The sequence below is a fragment of the Jaculus jaculus genome, chromosome 3, assembly GCF_020740685.1.
Source record: "Jaculus jaculus isolate mJacJac1 chromosome 3, mJacJac1.mat.Y.cur, whole genome shotgun sequence".
NCBI lineage: Eukaryota > Metazoa > Chordata > Mammalia > Rodentia > Dipodidae > Jaculus > Jaculus jaculus.
Window position 1 is genome coordinate 69,628,303 of NC_059104.1, and position 20,251 is coordinate 69,648,553.

A 20,251-nucleotide genomic window follows, 5' to 3' on the forward strand; every position below is an offset into this window, starting at 1 on the left:
AACTTCCCTCTGCTCTTTTTTTTTCTTTCTTTCCTTGTTTTCTTTTATTTATTTATTTATCTTTATTATGTATGTACTTTGTATGGTCGCATCATGCATTTCCATCCTCCCTGCCTTCATTCCGCTGAGAACCCTCCTCAGTGGGATTGCTGGTATTTACCATGGAGTTGTGGTTCATGACTTGTGAGAGCAGCAGTGTGTGTCTGTGTGGGGGCAATGTCTCTGGATAATCCTTCCCACCCTGTAGTGCTTACAATCTTTTTGTCCTCTCACAAAATTTACTGAGCCCTGGGGTGAGGAGGGAGGGTTAAGTCTACTTTAGTGTTAACTCTCAGCAGCTTCTGGATTTCTGCTTTGGTGTACTATGCTGAGTATCCTCAGTGTTTATCTCCATGACTCTGGCACAGGTTGTCAGGTTTGTCATTGTTCATCTCATCAATTCCTCTGTGGTTTCACCTGGGCCCTAGCTGATGTGCCATCTGTGGCTCATCTCCTGCTAGGGAGTTAGCTATCCTTTCCTGTCTTGTTGATAGATATTGGTTGTCCTAGGTTCTCAATGCCTTTTGATATCATGCCAGGAGCTATTGTGTAATTATGAGTCCTCCATCTTGACTGAAAATCCCCTCTTTTTTCCTGTTTTTCTTTTGAGTCAGAATCGCATATAGCTCAGGCTTGCCTCAAGATCCCTAGGTAGCTGAGGATGATCTTGAACTTCTTAGCTCCATACAGCCACCTCTTGAGTACTGGGATTATAGCTGTGCCATCTCTGCCAGTGTATGCAGTGCTGAGGAGTGAATTTAGGGCTTTGTGCATGCTAGGTAACCACTCTGCATCTGTGACATAGTCCCAGCCCCCATCTGCATTTTTCATTATATAAAAGGGTAACTGAAACAACGTGATGTTAACCAACTAGTTATTTTTCTCTTGTTCTAACTGCTTGTCCTTGCCTTACATGAAACTTGACAATGACAATCTGCTTTCTTCGGCTGTTTCTTTTGTGTACTTCTTTTCTCTATTTAAAAAGCCAGCATCCTCTTTTATAGAATGTTGCTCAATTCTAGCATAAAACAATCGTAGTTTAACAAGTAAGATCTTAAATTTCTCCTTTGACAGATTTATATAATGTTGCAGTCAGGTTCACATTGCTGGCAAAAATCACCAGACCAAGAGCAGCTTTTGGGAAAAAGGGTTTACTTTGGCTTATAGACTCAAGGGGAAGCTCCACCATGGCAGAAAAAAACAATGACATGAGCAGAAGCTGGACACCACCCCTTTGAGAACATAAGGTGGACAACAGTAACAGGAGTGTGACAAACACTGGCAAGGGGACACTGGCTATAATACCCATAAGCCTGCCCCCAACAATACACTGCCTCCAAGAGGTGTCAATTCCCAAATCTCCATCAGATGGGAACCTAGCATTCAGAACACCTGAATTTATGGGGACACCTATACATACATTTTTATTCCTGAAGATCTTGTTCTCAGAATTCCTTGAGGTTCAATTGTTATGTCTCAGGGAATCTGTGAAAGGAGGGAGCTGGGGCACTAGTTAACTTTAAGAAACCAAGACTTCATTTTTAGGGGGCTGGAGAGATGGCTCAGTAGTTAAGGAGCTTTCCTGCAAAGCCTAACCATCTGGGTTCAATTCCCCAGTACCTACATAGAGCCAGATGCACAAAGTGGTGAATGTGCTGGAGTTTGCAGTGGCTAGAGGCGCTGGTGCACCTGTTCTCTTTCCCTCTCTCCCTTCCCCGCCTCTCTTTGCTAGCAAATAAAAATATAATTTTAAAAGATTCCAGTTTTACTATGTCAATTGACATATTGAACCCTACAGAGTAGACGTCCAGGTAAATAACACTGTCCAAAAAAAAAAAAAAAAAATTAAACAAGTTGTTCTAAGTCGCATGGCTAGTTACTATTAAAACTCATCCAGACTGGAACTAAATACCCCTACTTCACTTGAACACTTATTAATTTTGACTGGGATTTCAGCAAAAAATTCTAAGTCTATACTGGATTTCTTTCTTAGACTAGGATATTCCCAAGATTTGGACATCTTGGGTTGTTTCTGAAGGATTTGTGATCCAGAATTCTATGCAGAGTTCTAAGACATGCTGTTTCAGCAGAGCCAAGTCCCCAAGAACCTCAGACTCAACCACTTTCTTCAAGGTTTACTTAGGCCAAAGCTTAAATGGCCCACGTCTTGTAGAGCCCAGGCCCAACTCTGGGATAACAGTGGGATGGTAAAAGGATACAGGATCAACCATCTGTCCAAAAGGCCAACTGTGGCCATTGATATAAACCCAGTACATGTGGGCCAGTGTTCTCTGCCATCATTTGTATGTGAACTCTTTTAGAAACAGAATGTTGGTGCACCTTCAATGAGTATTTTGCATTTTGAAGCATGGCTGAGCATCCCAAATCAGCCCAGTGTATGTAATGAGTTGGCTCAAATGTTCCCCATAAACTCACTGTACAACTGTTAATGCTTAGTCTGTAGTTCATGGGAGTTTGAGTAGGTAGAGCAGGAGGTATGTTGTTGGGGTAGGCTTTAGGGAATTGTGGCCAGCTCTCTGTTATCAGAATTCAGCCACTCCCCTGTGGCTGTTTTCCACCTGCAGTGGCAGTGCTGATGTCCAGCCTCTGCTCATGCCGTGCCCGCCACCCCCCAACTCCGCTGCCCAAGTCATGGAGCTTCCCCTGGAAACTGTCAGCCAGAATAAAAACTTTCCTCCCGTTCACTTTTTGTCAGATGTTTTGTCTCAGGACCAGGAAGGTAACTATTCTAAGTGCATATATTGCTTTGCCAAATCTGCTCTACACAATATTATCATGTTTGGGTTTTTCCAGTGTGCCAATGTTAGACTAGGGTTTGACCTCTTAAGGCAGGAAGAAAAGGCAGCCACTCAGGCAATACCCTTGAGTGAGCTCTGTAAAAGATAAGTCAGATCACAAGAACATAGAGTTCACTAATAAGTGGGAAAATGAAGATTTTTCTACACAAAAATTCCATAGTCTCTGACTCCGCAACTTTAAAGGAAGAGGAAACTTTGGTGGTGGCAGAGATTAACCAATCCTGTTTTCTAACTACCTACAACTATGGGCCTCAGAGATAACCTAGTTGGAAGTGAATTAAGAACCGGAAAATCCAGGAGGCCTAGAGAGGCGACCAGCCCATGAGCAGAACACACACAGTAACTGGCCAGTTTTCTTGCTGGGCTTGGCAGGGTCTGACCCGGGGGCCGACCCCCATCACCCCACCCGCTCCCCAATCCCCTCGCTCAGAACCCCGCACTTCCCCGCCCCAGCCCCTCGCTCAGGCCCCGCCCGCCCCCGCCCCCGCCCCCGCCCCCAGCCCCTCGCCCCTCGCTCAGGACCCCCGCCCCATCCCCTCGCTCAGGACCCCCGCCTCATCCCCTTGCTCAGGCCCCCGCCCCATCCCCTCGCTCAGGCCCCCGCCCCATCCTCTCGTTCAGGACACGCCCACCCCCGCCCCATCCCCTCGCTCAGGCCCCGCCCGCCCCAGCCCCAGCCCCAGCCCCTCGCTCAGGCCCCCGCCCCAGCCCCTCGCTCAGGCCCCGCCCCATCCCCTCGCTCAGACCCCGCCCGCCCCCGCCCCCGCCCCCGCCCCTGCCCCCTCCCCCGCCCCCGCCCCTCGCTCAGGCCCCGCCCGCCCCCGCCCCATCCCCTCGCTCAGGCCCCGCCCGCCCCCGCCCCCGCCCCCGCCCCCGCCCCCGCCCCTCGCTCAGGCCCCGCCCCATCCCCTCGCTCAGACCCCGCCCGCCCCCGCCCCAGCCCCTCGCTCAGGCCCCGCCCGCCCCCGCCCCAGCCCCTCGCTCAGGCCCCGCCCGCCCCCGCCCCAGCCCCGCGCTCAGGCCCCGCCCGCCCCCGCCCCAGCCCCTCGCTCAGGCCCCGCCCGCCCCCGCCCCAGCCCCGCGCTCAGGCCCCGCCCGCCCCCGCCCCAGCCCCTCGCTCAGGCCCCGCCCGCCCCCGCCCCAGCCCCGCGCTCAGGCCCCGCCCCGCGTCCCCAGCTGCCAGGCTGAGGTTTCGACCGCCGCCTGCTCTCGGCCGCCTCTGCTCTTGTCCGCTCCCCCTTTCCCCAGCCGGCCTCTGGCGGTCTTCGCAGCCGCAAGCCCTCCTTCTGCGCCCCGGCCCGCCGCCGCCCGCTCCGGGCCCAGGCCGCACCATGGTGAAGGTGACGTTCAACTCGGCCCTGGCCCAGAAGGAGGCCAAGAAGGACGTGCCCAAGAGCAGCGAGGAGGCGCTCATTGTCCCCCCGGATGCGGTGGCGGTGGACTGCAAGGTCGGCGGGGCGGGCGGCGGGCTGGCGGGCCCCTGGGTGAGGCCGGCGCGGCGGCGGCGGTGCGGGAGGCGCCTGCTCCGTCCTCCCGGCCCGCGGCCGCCCGCACACTGCCCCGACTTTGGCACTTTCTTCCCAGTGGAAATAACGAGCCCAAAATGGCTGACAGCCCGACTGCTGTCGTTTCCTACTTTCGTTTTAGCCCTTGGACCCAATCCAGCCACTGTACGCGTCTTTATTTTAAAACCTTTTTTTTAAACCTCCCTTCCATGCCACGGCCTTTGGCAGGTGAACTTCTGCGTGGGGTCTGGGAAAAGGGAACTGGCTGAGAGTAGGTTCTGGCTGTTGATTTTATAATTAAAACAAATGTTCCAAGTAAAAGTCAGTAACAGCTATTGTGGATGTTAGTGTAGAACCAACAGTTGACTTAATTTCTATCAGCATCTTTGTAAGGATTCATATTAAGTGAAACCTTGAAACCAAGCACAAGAAATTTTCTCCTGACCCTATAAAGTTCACCTTCATTTTATAAGATCTTCCTTTAGCACTAAGTAAAACTTACGAGGGAAGCAATTACCATGTTAACTTTTTCGTGACTTATATACGTCATAAGTTTCTTCTTTCTACCACATCTCCTTTAGGAGATGCAAAATTCGTTCCCTGTAGAAATTAACTATAGATATTGCTTAATTTTTCTTTAGCACTTTTCAAGATCTGTTATCATGGGTATAGTTTTGGTTTAAAAAGAATTATCTGTAGCTCAGGTACTGACTTAGTGAAAATTACGACTGAAAAACAGGCCACCAAATACACTGTAAAAATTTTGAGAATATAATGATAACCCAGATGTGTGTTTACTTAATTTCCTGGAAATGTTCCAGTTAAAAACAAATATCAAGTGTTGATTTTTAAATGACTCCTTTCCTTCAAATAGCAACAGTGAGCTGATTCCCTAAGGGGATGAAAGGTTTTGTTTTGGCTTTCAGGATTGTTTTTTTTAAAACCCACTTGCAAATGTCTTGATGTTAAAAGAAAATTTTAAAATGCACATATTTAAAAAATGCCATTATTTTAACTCTTTGTTATATAAGCTACATTGTGTTCAAAATAGATTGACAGTCAAATACTAGTCACAACTGCCTCAAGTATACTTTTTGTCACGTGAGACTGTTTCTCATGTTCCGCAGGTTGGCTTTGAACTCCTGATCCTTCTGCCTCTACCTCCCAAATTGTAGGATTATAGGAGTGTACCACCATGCCCAGCTTCATATATATAACAATATATAATGTTGTTATATATACATGAAAATTTAAATTCTAGGGCTGTAGAGATGACTTATCTGCCCCCTCAAATAAACAAATTAATTAATTTAAATTCTAAAAAATTAGCTCCTCCCACTTAGAAAGCATTGGATGATGTCATTTCATGAAGCCTCTCTCTGTTCTACTGTAGTGAAACTGGACAAATATCAGAAGTACCTTTGCTGAGCAGCTTTAATCTGACTTTTGTCATTTATGAAATACTAATCTTTTAACATTCATAGCATGTCTCACATTTACCATAATTTAAATTTTATGTTTGTAATTGCTATGACCAATAGCCATTTAGAGCTCTGTACTTTGTTTTACATTTCTTATTTTCTCAGATCCTTATATCCAAAGAAAGGCAGTGAGGGACTAGTCTTTCTTGGTAGCCACACAGAAATCACAGCTGAACTGGGAAATACAAATATAACTAATTCTTTTCCCATCTATAAGCTGGAAGACTTTTCTCAGTGGGTGACAGTACTTCACTTCAATAGACATAGAAAGGATAAAGAAAAACCTTAATGACATAATTTTGTGTGAGAACTTCTGATCTCATCTTAGAGCTTGGGGAATGATTACATAATGTGGCTCCTCTGGGCAAGACTGTGAGGCAACCACCTTGTCTGACTGCCTGGTCTGGGAACTGAATTAGCATTAATGTGTTTTCCCTGGGGCATTTCCTTTGGTTTAGAGGACCAAGCTAGGTTAGGTATGGCCCAGAGCTCCTAAATAAAATAATTCAGTATTTTTCAACTCTCCTAGACTGTAATATTCATAGTCCTTTTTTTTTTTTTTTTTTTAATAATGTGCTTGAGGACTACCTGCTCTGGTCTTAAAATGTGGATTCTACTACCCAGTGCCACACTAATTTTGATCACTCTAGTCACCTGTCTTATATAACATGCATTCCAGTACTTTTACACTGCTCCCATCTTTTGCTGTTTTTCTTTGCAGGAGGAAGAATGCTCTGGAATCAGCTCCACTGTTCTGTTGTGGTTTCAATTTTGTCTTTTCAGTAGCTATTAATTCCAGCAGCTATTTCTGTTGATTTCAGTATTTCAATTAGCTTGCATTTTTCTTTCGTATTTTCCTATTTTCACCTTCTCTCATGTATCCTGATAGGCACAAATCTCTTAGAGGCATAAAACCTGAAGAAAAACAGTAGGAGCTGAAATGGCATACATGTTTTTTGTGTATAGCTTTGAACCTCTGGAAACTGCATACACACACGCACGCACGCACACACACACACACACATATTTATATAATTATGTATATACATCTCAAAGAAAAGAAAATTGTACTGCATCAGAAGCTCCAGCTTTGCCCTTATATAACTGTTTGATTTTAAACTTAAAGTTTAGTTTTCTTTCTTGTAAAATATTCTTTGAAGATATTCTGATTCTATAATTATATTTGAGCAAGAATTAAATTGTTTTGGCTTTTGTTTTTGATTTTGGTGTTTGAGATAGTCTCACATGGCCCACGCTGGCCTTGAACTTACTGTGCAGGTGAAGATGACCTTGAACTCCTAAATCCTCCTATCCTTCCAAGTGCTGGGATTATAGGTTTGTACTACTGTTATAGGAATTTTGGGGTTCCTCATCAGTGCACCAATAATTTGGGTGTGTTTCTGGATTCTTACCTTACGATTTTGAAGAATGAAATCCTCAGCTCAGAGGATAACATTTAGAAAGATTTTATTATTATAGCTTAGATATTTAAGGAGGGATAGCTTTAAGAGAAGCAGGGCTTAAGGGAAGAAAGACAGATACAGCTCTTGCCTAAGGAGGCAAGATAGGGTTTGGGAAGCCCTGAACTTAGAAAAGGAAGGAAGGTAGAGCTCTTGCCCAGGAACACAAGAGGGGGTTTGAGTAGCCCACCTTGGAGACTTGGGTTGGGAATTTTTATGTAAGCTCTGTGGATGGCTGACTGACTGGTTTCTCCAGTCTAGTCCTATTTTCAGGTGTCTGGGGTCAGGATTTGTGGAAAAGGGCAATCTTCCCAGAAGTCTTACTTCTCTAGGATGGGAATAGAAGGATTCCCTAAGGGGGAAGAGTTAAAGAGAGGCCAGACCTTTCAGACTTTCTGCCCTGCAATCAAGTGTAATGACCTGGATTTTCCCCTATAGGCTCAAGGATAATTCCCACATTTACTTAAGAAGAAAGCTGTTCACTGTGGGGTCCTGCCACCCCTAAACTGCCTGCCTCACCACCACACCCAGCTAACAATCCAGTTGTTATTGTGAAAAATAACACCTACCTCTTCACCCTAAGTAGATGTTTCCTTTCTTCCTTTCCATGTTTAGCATGTTCTATACTTCCCTCATTTCAAAGAAAAAGGAAACAAACAGAAGTATTATGGAATAAAGCAAGTTCTTGGTTTTGGTTACCTACTATAGAATAGCCCAGTTGTCATCTACTTTATGCATCATGCTCATGAACTCCTTTTCTCAATACTAGCCCCCCAAGTAATCTTAAACATGCTTCATTAGGTATCTGATTAGGTAGCTTGATTATTACATTTCTGCCTCTGCTAGGTTGTAGTTTTTATAAAGAGAGAAGTGCTTGTGTAAGGGGAAAAAATTGAATAGAATGGGTGCTTTTGGGAAGGACAGCTGATTCTCAGTTACTCATTACAGAATGACTGAGTGGGTCCTAGCTCTTGATTCGTTCTGGTTTTCTCTGTTTGCACAATCTGGAGTGAATGGTTTAATAAGTTTAAGTTTTTGTGCTTTTGGGAGGGGTGGTTTTGTGGGCCTATGCATGACTGGACATTCACTGAAATGTGTTAATATTTAGAGGGGACTGGGAGCTTGGTTCTCTTTAACCAGAGTGCATCTCATGATTTAGTCACATTATTTCATGTTTGTAAACATCAGGCTATAGATTTACAGTTTTTTTATTTTATTTATTTATTTTTTGAGACAAGAATCTGGGTACTATAGACCTGGCTGTCCTGGAACTCACTTTGTAGACCAGATTGACCTAGAACTTGGCTGTAGTCTTCCTGACTCTCACCTTTCAGGTGCTGGGATTGTAGGTGTGTTCCACCATGCCCAGAGCCAGTTACGATTTGTATGCTTATTATGTTTTGGCTGCCATGTAGGCAGTGGGTATTTGAAGTGAGTGAGTGGTGCTGGGAGGTCAGTGAATTGCCTGGCATCTCAGGTACCTTGGGAAAGATGTTCTGTGTATGCATTCCCTATTGGACACTGCCACTTTTGAGGATGGATAAAGTTGCATGTTGTCCAGTTGGAGGATAAGTTAGTATGTAGTCTTCCTGGGTAGGCCAGGTCATGTGTCATCCTTGGCATAATCTTAAGCCTGTAAAACCTCTTGAAATTTAGCTCTGTCACCTGACAGGTTTATGTAACTTTTAAACATTTATTTATTTGAGAAAGAGGTGGGCCAGGAGGAGAATGGGTGAGCCAGGGCCTCTAGCCACTGCAAATGAACTCCAAATGCACGTGCCACCTCATGCATCTGACTTACATGGGTTCTGGGGAATCAAAACTGGTTCCTTAGCCCTTTCGGGCAAGCGCTTTAACTGTTAAGTCAATTCTCCAACCCATATTTTTTTTAACCAAAAAAATATCAAATACATTTATGGTTTAGACTTAATTGAGTCTGTATTCAACTCAAGTTTATTATGCATTGCTAAAGTTTGACGTTAGTGTAGCTATCCATTGAAAAATGAACTAAGCAGCAGTTGGAGGACTTCTCAATTTGAGCATACCATAACTCAAATATCTGAAGCCTTTTCAAAAGCTACATTATCTTTCCAAAAGGAAGTGCTTTCTGAATTTGTGTTTTGACTAAAGCCTCTTGAACTTTTGTGTCTAACATCTTGCTAATAATAATAAACAAGATTGTGGGGTGAAAAAGGTGTCTTAGAAAAGACCCACTAGAAAGTAGGTCAAAGTGAATTCACTTTTTTCCCCACTGGTATACTGGGAAGGGAACCTAGGGCCTCATGTATGCTAAGCAAAGGCTCCACCCATGAGCTATTTCTTGAGCCCTAAATGTGCCACTTTTAACTAGAGCTTGAAGGACTTTCACACCAAAAGATTTGGGATCTAACTGTAGCCTGGCAAAATAAAGGATTTCATACTTAGGAATCTGAAGAAGGTGACAATTTAAATGCCTTAAGAAACAGTGGCATGGGAGCTGTGCGTTCAGAAAGCTTATGTTACATGTAAAGACAGTTTTTCCTGGGTGCTCTTTATACAGAGCTTAACAGTGGAAGTCTTTCACAAGACAGCTAAAAGTTAAAGGTTTTAGGTTACATTATAGCTGGAACTCTAAGGATATTATTTTGAAACTTTCTCTTAAAATGAAACTCATTACTTTGTATCCTAACTTAAAAAGTTAATAAACCACAAAAACCGGGCTGGAGAGATGGCTTAGCGGTTAAGCGCTTGCCTGTGAAGCCTAAGGACCCCGGTTCGAGGCTCGGTTCCCCAGGTCCCACGTTAGCCAGATGCACAAGGGGGTGCACGCGTCTGGAGTTCGTTTGCAGAGGCTGGAAGCCCTGGCACGCCCATTCTTTTTCTCCCTCTATCTGTCTTTCTCTCTGTGTCTGTCGCTCTCAAAAAAAAAAAAAAAAAAAAAAACTTTTAAAACTCCATGTAATTGTGGTTCTCCATTTTATTTAGTATTTATAATATATATTCTTACAACATGTTTAAGAAAATCTAATTATATATATATTTTTTTCCCAGCAATTAAATGAACAGGATTATTTCAAATAATTGAATTTTAAATTTTTTAAATTTATTTTTAAGCAGAGAGAAATAGAAGAGAGAGAGACAGAATGGGCACACAAGGACCCCCAACCAGTCATTGTAAAAGAACTCCAGATGCCACTTGGTGCATCTGGCTTTATATGGGTACTAGGGAATTGGACCCAAGTTTTTAGGCTTTGTGGGCAAGTGCCTTAAATGCTGAGCCATCTCTCCAGACCAAAATAATAAATTTTAAAAGCTATTAAGTTGATTGGCAGGGCATGGGAGAGAACTTGTGCAATATTTTGATCATTGTCCAATTGTAAGAAAAATCTAGATTGCTAATGGACTTTTTATTTCTAAGCAGAACAATTTAAATTGTGAGTTATAGTGATGAGAAATGTAAAAATAACTATTTGATTGGAGGAATATTCTGGTTTTTCACTTCATGTCTTATTATATGCCTTTTTTTATTTCTTGTAATTTTTTTTAGACAAGATTTCACTGTAACATAGGTCATCTTAAAACATACTATGTAGCCCCAAGCTTAGCTAGAACCTATGTTACCTCCTGCCTCAGTCTTAAGAGTGCCAGGATTCCAGGTGTGAGTTACCACACCTGGCTAGAAATTTAATACTTAGAAATTTTGAAATATTTGAATAAATTTTTTGGCATAGCTGAATTTCATTCCAGCTTTGAATTTTTGTATATTTGGATGTTTAACTTTTATTTTAAAAATTGTTTTATTTCCAAGCAGAGAGCAAGGGAGGGAGGGAATCAGCATTCCAGGGTCTCTTGCCACTGCAAAGGAATTCCAGCTGCATGTACCATTTTGTGCATCTTGTCTTTGCGTGGGTACTGGGGAGTCGCATCAAGGATACCAGGTTTTGGAAGCAAATGCCTTTAACCATTGAGCAATCCCTTAATGCTAAGATTATTTCTAAAAATTAAGTTTGAGCTGTGTGTGGTGGCACATGGCATTTTTATTGTTATTTTGGTTTTAAAGAATTATTTATTTGCAAGCAGAGAGATACAGAGGGAAATAGAGAATGTCCACATCAAGGCCCCTAGCCACTGCAAACTCCAGATGTGTGTTTCACTTTGTGCATCTGGCTTTATGTGTCTACTAGGGAATCTAACCCTGGTCATTATGCTTTGCACTCAAGTGCCTTAACTGCAAAACCATCTCTGCAGCCCTTAATTATTTTTTTAAAACAGGATCTCTTTCTGAAGTCTAGGCTCAACTGGAATTTACTATGTAGTCCAGATTGGTTTGAACTCAGTGCCATCCTCCTGCTTTAGCTTAAGTGCTCTTATTTCAGGTTTGAGCTGTCACACCATCTAAAATTATTTAATATAAGACCCAGAAAGGTAATTTTCTTTCTTTTTTATGGTTTGTTTATATATTTTTATTTTGAGACAGGGTCTTGCTATGTAGACCAGACTGGCCTAGAACTCAATATGTAGCTGAGAATGGTCTTGAACTCACAGCAGTCTTCCTGCCTCAGCCTCTGAGTACTATGATTATAGGCATGCACCACTATGGCCCCAAGATGTAATTTTGTGAATTAAATAGCTTAGCTTATTGCAACATCCAAAAGGATACCCATGTGTTATACTGGGGAAATTTTTAATTTTTTTAGAGAGAGTCTGCTTAGGTCTGCATAATCAGGTTTTAGTCTTTTATAACTTTTTCTTTGAATTCATTTTTCCTTGCCTTTATTTCATTGCTGAGACATAAAACTCAAGGAGCCCATCTGCTTTTGATAGAGCAGTGTTGGGTATGTTAAACAGACATGGGAGCCCTAGTGCCTCTTGTGCCCAAGAAGGTGAATTAATGAAGGTGGAGTTTTTGCATATTAAGCAAGTTAGAATTGTCTTAGTTTTAATTTTTAAATCTTGGTTCCAATGTTGTACAAATCTCCAGTTTTTATATTGGACTTTGTTGTTTATTTGGTTGCTTCCTGGTGCTAGGAATTGAATCTTAAGACCTACGTGCTGAGTGTACACACTACTACTGAGCTGTATACCACCAGGCCTACAAAACTTAAAAGCAAACTACAAATCAGGATTTATTTAAATTCATGTAATAGTTTAGCTAGAAATATAATGGCTTGACATGGATCACAACTTTATAATCCTTAAAATAGAAAGCAGGGCTAGTAAATTATGGCTGTTGTGTTCAGATGGACTTTTAGTGCTTGTTTTTCTATACTTTGTCTGATAGGAGTGATTTCTATTGCTGGGTGTGGTGGTGCACACCTTTAATCCTAGCACTTGGGAGACAGAGGTAAAGCATTGCAGTGAGTTAAGGGCAGCCTGTGATTACATAATGAATTCCAGGTAAGCTTGAGTTGATGTGAGATCCTACCTCAAAAAACCAAAAAAGAAAAAAAGGAATGAAAAAAAGAAAGAAAAGGAATGACTTCTATATTTTTAAATGGTTAGGAGGAAATGAAAAGAATGATATATCTCCTTTTGCACAGTACCCTTAGTGAATAGGGGTGGAGTGCACTTTAGTAAGTATTTGAGAAATCAGGACAGTCGTACTTCACATTTTAAATTGTGTTCACATACTATACTTTGAGTTACTTGTTTCAGCTTTCTGTGCATCAGTTTTCCCATCAGCATAATATCTATAAGTCCTCATTCTCCTTGTTCATCCTTTGTATTTTAGAATATTACTTCTGTGTTACTTGACTGTATATTCCTACCTCACATGTCAGTTATATAACAATATTGTTGGCAACTTTTTCAGCAGAATATTCTGGCAAGGATTCATTCTTGCAATGTAAAACCTTTACAATTTAAAATGTGTATTTCTCTATTACATAGTATGTACTAACAGAATTTTTCAAATTTAATTTGACAGTTTTTCTTTTCTGTTTTTATTTTTAGAGGTAGGGTCTCACTCTGGCTCAGGCTGACCTGGAACTAACTCTGTAGTCTCAGGGTGGCCTTGAATTCATGGTGATCCTCCTACCTCTGCCTCCCGAGTGCTGGGATTAAAGACGTGCACCACCACGCCTGGCTAATTTGAGGTTTTAATACTTAATTTTAAAGTGTAAATAATCCTGAATTGTAAAGGAACACAGTTTTTAAAAGCTGCAGCATCATTATATACAGTAAAATGCATGATCTTGAGTGAACAGGTAATTTCATTGTAAATTTCTGAGTTAGCACCCTAGTCAGTATAGATAGAGTAGTGTCATCAGCTAACAGGGCTAGTGACGCTCCTTTACAATTTATCCTCTGTCCTTGAGTCAATTGCTGTTTTAATAACTGTGCACCTAAATTAATCACAGGCACTTGTGTTCATTCCTCAGTTTCTAGGTTTTTTATTACCAGGATGGCTACTGGGCCATATTTTGTGTTTTTGCAAATTTTATAAAGTGGCTTCTGGGTTTTGGTGAGCAGAGCATAGATTGATACCACTGTGTCAGAAATACTCTGGAATTGCCTTTACCTCTTCTTACCTGCACAAGAATCTGCTGTATGATAAATCTGAGAAAACAGTGTCCATGATAGAAATTTTTAAGCCTTGCATGTCAGCATCTTGATTCCTTCCTTTTTATTTTCCTTTTTACTTTTTTGAGACAAGGTCTGACTTTACAGTTCAGGCTGGCCTAGAACTCACATAGCCTCACCTTATCTCAACTAACACCAGTCTTCTATCACAGCTTCCTGAGTACAGGAATAACAGGCACAAACCAACATGCTCAGTGGACCCTTGCACTTCACTGACAGTTTATTAGCACTGGCATTGCTTTCTAGTCTCTTGCTATTCTGATTCCTAGTTCTTTTATTTTAATACATACATACATACATACATATATAAGTTCTCTTGTTTAATTTTTCCTCTAGAGGCTTAAGATTTTCTTCTTATGCTTTGGTATTTTTTCCTCTTATGATACAGTTCAAGCCCTTATTAATAGAACTTACCTGCTGTCATTCATTTCCATTCTATGTGGCTAATAGTTCACTTGTTTTTCCATTTGCCATCTCTGTTGAGTTTGCAGGAGAAAGACAAATATTTAATTGAAAATCAATACTATGACTTCCAATTCAGCTATCTTCATAGCTTTTAAAATATTAATTAGAATGTTTTCTTTTGCACTACAAATGGCAATGATAATGATGGAAAACATCTGAATTATTAGCGCTAACTTAAGCTCTGACATGGCAATCTAGAAAGATAGATAGATAAACCAACATCATTCTGTCTTCTTCAAAGTGCCAGGACTATGGCCTTCATGAGTTATTTTCATGATAGCTCATCTCTCTGGCTTTGTGATTTTGGTTTATGGCTTTACTACACTAACTTGGAGTTTCTTTTTCATCTTTTATTTTCCTTTCCTCTTGATGTAGGATTTTACTCTAGCCCTGGCTAACCTGGAACTTACTCTGTAGCCCCAGGCTGGCCTCAAACTCACAGTGATCCTTCTATTTCTGCCTTTCTAGTGCCCAAGTGCTGGAACTAAAGGTGTGGGCCACCATGCCTGGCAAGTTTCATTTTTAATGTGTATAATATATCATATATATATGTATATATATGGAGAGAGAGAGAGAGAGAGAGAGAGAACGAGAACTTGCTATGTAAACCAGACTGGCCCTAAAATTGCAACAATTCTCCTTCCTCTATCTCTGGGGATATAAATGTGCACCACCATGCTCAGTCTTTAATTCATATCTTTGACTTTTGTTTGTTTCAAGTGTTCATGTTGGTAAGCCTGAGTATTTTCCATTGTTTTTACTTCATGAATGTATAACAGTAGACCATTTTGTCGTGCTTAAAAATTTGAGGAAGACATTTAATATTAGGAACAGTAAGAGTCTAGTATAATTTAGCCAGTTGTATGGGAATCTATCTTAACCAGTCCCTGGAAAAGGATATTAGCAGTTGGTTAAATTTGCATGTACTATTGTTGCTTACAAACATCTACCAGTTTGTACAAGTCAGGGTGCCTTTATCATCATTACCTCCTATTATGAGGGTCTTATATAGGTAGTATTAGGCACTGTGAGGTTATGGATATTGAGGCCAATTTGTATTTGGAAGATTGCATTGTAAACATTCCTACTCTTCCTTTGGCTTTTATATTCATTCTGCCACCTATTCTGCAATGGATCCTGAGCCTTAGAAGGTGAGATAGAGTGTTGAACACTTCTCTGTCATGTCTTCTCAGCATTACGGTGCCTTTGGAGTCATCCTAGTGGTCACTGCCATCTGAAAAGAGAAGCTTCTCTAACCAAAAGTGAGAGTAGCATTAATATATGGGTATGAACATTAAGAAAAATGCTTACATAGCAGTTTGTTGAGCATAATATAAGCTTTTACCCTGACACCAGCAGGCGTTACACCCTTAAGGTCACCCTTGTGACCTCCCTTCCTCATAGGTTTTTGATTAGGTTTTCAGTAACAGGCATGTATTCCCTCTGGTGGAGCCGGTCTCCAGTCCAATTAGACAGCAGTTGGTTTCTCCTGTAACAGACATTCTTTGAAGTAGGGTCTCATTCTAGCCCAGGTTGCCCTCAAACCGTGATCCTCCTACCTCTGCCTCCTGAGTTTAAAGGTGTGCATTACCACACCCAGCTTGCCCTGTTGCTGTAAATATATATATATATATATATATAATTTATTTGGGAGAGAGAAGGAAGAAGAATATAAGTTCACCAGGGCCTCACTCCAGATGCATGCTTCATTTTGTGCATCTGGCTTTACATGGGTACTAATGAATTGAATTTAGCAAGTACCTTTATGACTAAACCATTTCCCTAGCCCTGTCCTAATGTGTGTTTTTTTTAATTTATCTATATGAACGTGAAAGTTTACTAACTTTTGCTTCATAAACTGTTACCACTGATAAAGGAAAGATTTATAAAGCTAGTATTAAATATGTACCTGTAAAATGATACCAACTTTTGAACCATGTAGGAAAAAGTGATTTTAAACTAGATAGAAAAAGACCTGAAGATTTTTTAAGCTATTCATAAACTAATAGTTTATAGTATTTTACTTTGCACCAGATACTCTGTTTATCCACAATGATACTAATTTGATTAAGTTCTGATCCAGCTCTTCACGTACTTACAGCCTGTTCTTTACCTTTTTCCTTTTAGTTCTGACCCATATGTGCAAATTTAGTATGATGCTAATAGTCTGGTTCAGATTCTATAGATTTAACTTTCTTTTTCCTTCTGTACTTTTGTTTGTGTATTGTGGGATTTGCAAACCGAAGTATGTTAGTGAGAAACAATGTTGTAGAATTGTCATTGGAATTAAGTACCTCTTTTTAAAACTTCCTCCTATTCCAAATATACAATGATTCAATAACTTTATTAATTAAACATGTTGGTATACTTTCTAATTCTTACTCAGTCCTCATTCATTTGGTTGGAGGAAAAGCCAACAGTGAGAAAACAGAGGTCTTTGTGAAATGTGGCACTTAAAAATAGAAAGAAAAACTTTCTGAGGGGAGGAGATATGGCTCAATTGGTAGAGTGTTTGCCTAGTACACACAAGTCCCTGGTTTTGGTCTCCAGCATTTAGGAAGTTCAAACAGGGATGATCAGAAATTCAAGGTTATCCTTACTGGACAGTGAGTTCGAGGCCAGCCTGCCTGTCAAAACCAGCTTTCTGTTCATATCTGCATAATGCCAAGCACTTGGAGGACTGCTTCTTACTTACATGTCAAATAGTATTTCTTAGATTTTATGTGTAGACTGATTTAAGTGAATTACAGAAGATGCGAGCACATTTTTAGTGTCCTTATAGACTATCAACTTTTCTACCAGAGATTTTGTTTATTATAGCACATATGTTTGGTAATTCATGAGTAGCAAATAGCTTTAGGTCATTGAATTGGACTTCCAAACCAGAAACAGTTATAGAGGAAGGGATTTACTTGAAAATTAAGGATCTAGGAGAAATTCCATACTGACCAAAGAAGTTGACCCACTTCCACAGGTCCAAGCAGAGAGAAAAAAAAAACACCACCATCACCTGCAAGCACTTAGAAGCTCCATAAATGGTAGAGCTCAGGTAATTTTTGTATCTGAATCTGAAATTCAGATCCACCCCTGTTGCAGTCAGGTTTGCATTGCTGGCAGAAATCACCCCACCGAGAGCAGCTTGTAGGAAAAAAGGGTTTATTTTGGCTTACAGACTCAAGGGGAGGCTCCAAATTGGCAGGAGAAAATGGCATGATCAGAGGGTGGATATCACCCCTGGCCAATGTAAGGTGGACAATAGCAACAGGAGAGTTGCCAGACACTGGCAAGGGGACACTGGCTATAATACCCATAAGCCTGCCCCCAGCAATACACTACCTCCAAGAGGTGGTAATTCCCTAGTCTCCCATCAGCTGGGAACCTAGCATTCAGAACACCTAAGTTTATGGGAGACACTTGAATCAAACCACCACATTCTGCCCCTGGCCCCTGTAAACTGATAACCATCCATGATGTCAAATGCAATGTATTCAGCCCAACTTTAAACATCCCCATAGTTTTTAATCAACCCAATGATGTTCAAACATTCCCATAATCCACAATCTTTTAACTGAGCCATAATACCAAAAAGTTCCCCCCCAAACCCATAATGACACAGAATAAACATTCACACTGCAAAAGATGGCATTGGGCATAGCAAGGAAATATTCAAGCAATGCAAGATTTAAAATAATTAGGGCAAACATCAAACTCTGTAGCATCAAGACCAACAACTCTAGTCACTGACAAGCATCCAAGTCTGATAATTGTAACCACTGAGAAGTTTCTAAGAGTTGCAATTCCGCCCCTCCAGCTAGGCTACTCACAGTCCTGGAAAACTTTGTCAGGGTCGGCAACTCTCCTTGGCAGTCATTTCATGGTCCCAAGCATCTCCACTGGGTCTCTCCTGCAACCCACAGTTCATCCTTATGGCCCCATGGGGTCTCCATGCAGGCATCCAGCAAACCTGCTTCACACTGCCCATGGCTGTTTCCAAAACACAAGATCATGTTGCAAACTCAATGACCCTCTCTTTCCTGCATTTCTTATACTTCATAATACCAGTCTCCTTCAAAAGTGTCTACATTCTTCTTGTTGCCCTGTGCAGGTCAGCTGGCCCAATTTCAAAGGTTGTAATCTTTCTTAGAATTGCAGCTGAATGGACAGAAGTTTCATTCCAAGGATTTCATTTCTGTGCCATATCCCTCTGCTCACACTGGTCCATTTCTACACAATGCAACCCTGTACAAGTTCTCAGGACATAGGCATAACAGTAAGCCTCTCATACACACAGCTTCTAGCCCAGTCCAAGCAAAGTTCTTTTTCACCTTCATAAGCCAAACCTCACAGTCTATAGTTGTTATTGCATTAAGATCTTTCAACTCTGACTAGAGTAGTTCATCAAGCTATACTTACAGCACCACAAGGCATCTCTTAGGCCAAGGTGTCTAGCAGCAATGCCACTCTCAGTAGCACCATTACTGTTGCAGTCAGGTTCACATTGCTGGCAGAAATCACCCGGCCAAGAGAAGCTTATGGGAAAAAGGGGTTTATTTTTGGCTTACAGACTCGAGGGGAAGCTCCATCATGGCATGGGAAAATGATGGCATCATTTCCTCGCCAACATGTGGTAGACAACAGGAACAGGAGAGAGTGCCAAACACTCCTAAGGGGATACTGGCTGTAATACCCATAAGCCCTCCCCCCACAATACACTGCCTCCAAGAGGTTTTAATTCCCACATCTCCCATCAGCTGGGAACCTAGCATTCAGAACACCTGATTTTATGGGACACACCTGAATCAAACCTCCACAACCTCCGATAATGCCTTCTCTAGCCAAGTGACATGCTAGAATAAAATTTATGAATCTATTGGGTATATCCATTCAAACTACTACACCATGCTATTAATGATGAGCAGATTAGTAGGATGTCAGTTTTGATACTGCAAAAAGCAACACACTGTAGAAAGAAGTTAGGTGAATAGACCATTTGTCTTCCTTTAAAACCCATAAGTCTCCAAGCCTGGTGGTATATTCCTATAATTGCAGCTACTAGGGAGACTCAGAGAGGAACACTGCAAGTTCAAGGATGGCCTGCTACCTGACAATTTATGAGACTTTGTCTCAAAGTAAGAACTTTAAAAAAAAATTAAAAAAGAAAAAGAAAGATAAAGAAAAGGAAAAATGGGTTGGGGTTCAGTGCTAGTTAGATAAGGCCTTTGGTTAAATCCCAGTACCCAAAGGGGAAAAGACAACTCAAAATATCCTTTTTCCAGATTTAAGGCCGCTTTTTAAAAACTTATTTTCAAGAATGTTTATTTTCAGTTACATTGTAATCTGGCAAAAACTTGGTTATAGTACAAAGCCAAATTTTAGTAAGAGTTTTGTAAACATAGGAGCTCAGGTAAAATTTATGTAACACACATCCAAATTGTGCTTTCTAGAAACAATTCACAGTGTTGAGTATCATGAAATCCCTGGCTGCCCCTGAAATGTTTTGTTATAACTTTCTGTAAAGGAAGAAAAATTCTTTAGGCAATAAGTAATCTTAAGGTGAGTAAACCCAAGATTACAATGTAGCAGAGATTAAGGAATAGAAATATTTATTATCCAACTTTTTCTCTTAGTACTAGGGATAGAATCCATGGTTTTGTGCCTGGCAGGCAAGTGGCTCCACTACTGAGCTACATGCATACATCCTTTACTCCTGTTCCTGAATTATATATATAATACATACATACATATAGAGAGAGAGGGGGGGAGGGGGGGGAAGGGAGGGAGGGGGGAGGGAAAGGGGGCAGTCAGTCAGTCTCTTTTTTTTCTAAAAAAAATTGTTTAGTTTTCACATGAATGTCAAAATGTTTTATATGAGGAAATCCTTGGAATTATTTTATGTTCACCCAGTCATAGCTGAAAATGAA

General features: G+C 41.4%; 1 protein-coding gene across 1 annotated transcript in view; it reads left to right on the forward strand.

The window, feature by feature from the left end:
* The first annotated feature begins 4,058 nt into the window (after positions 1 to 4,058).
* The window catches only part of Itm2b (integral membrane protein 2B), a 29,814-nt gene continuing 13,621 nt past the window's right edge, over positions 4,059 to 20,251 (forward strand). Inside the window, exon 1 of the mRNA XM_004665880.2 lies at positions 4,059 to 4,306. Within this exon, the coding sequence (XP_004665937.2) occupies positions 4,190 to 4,306 (117 nt within the window). The 5' untranslated portion in view covers positions 4,059 to 4,189. The remainder of the gene's footprint in view (positions 4,307 to 20,251) is intronic.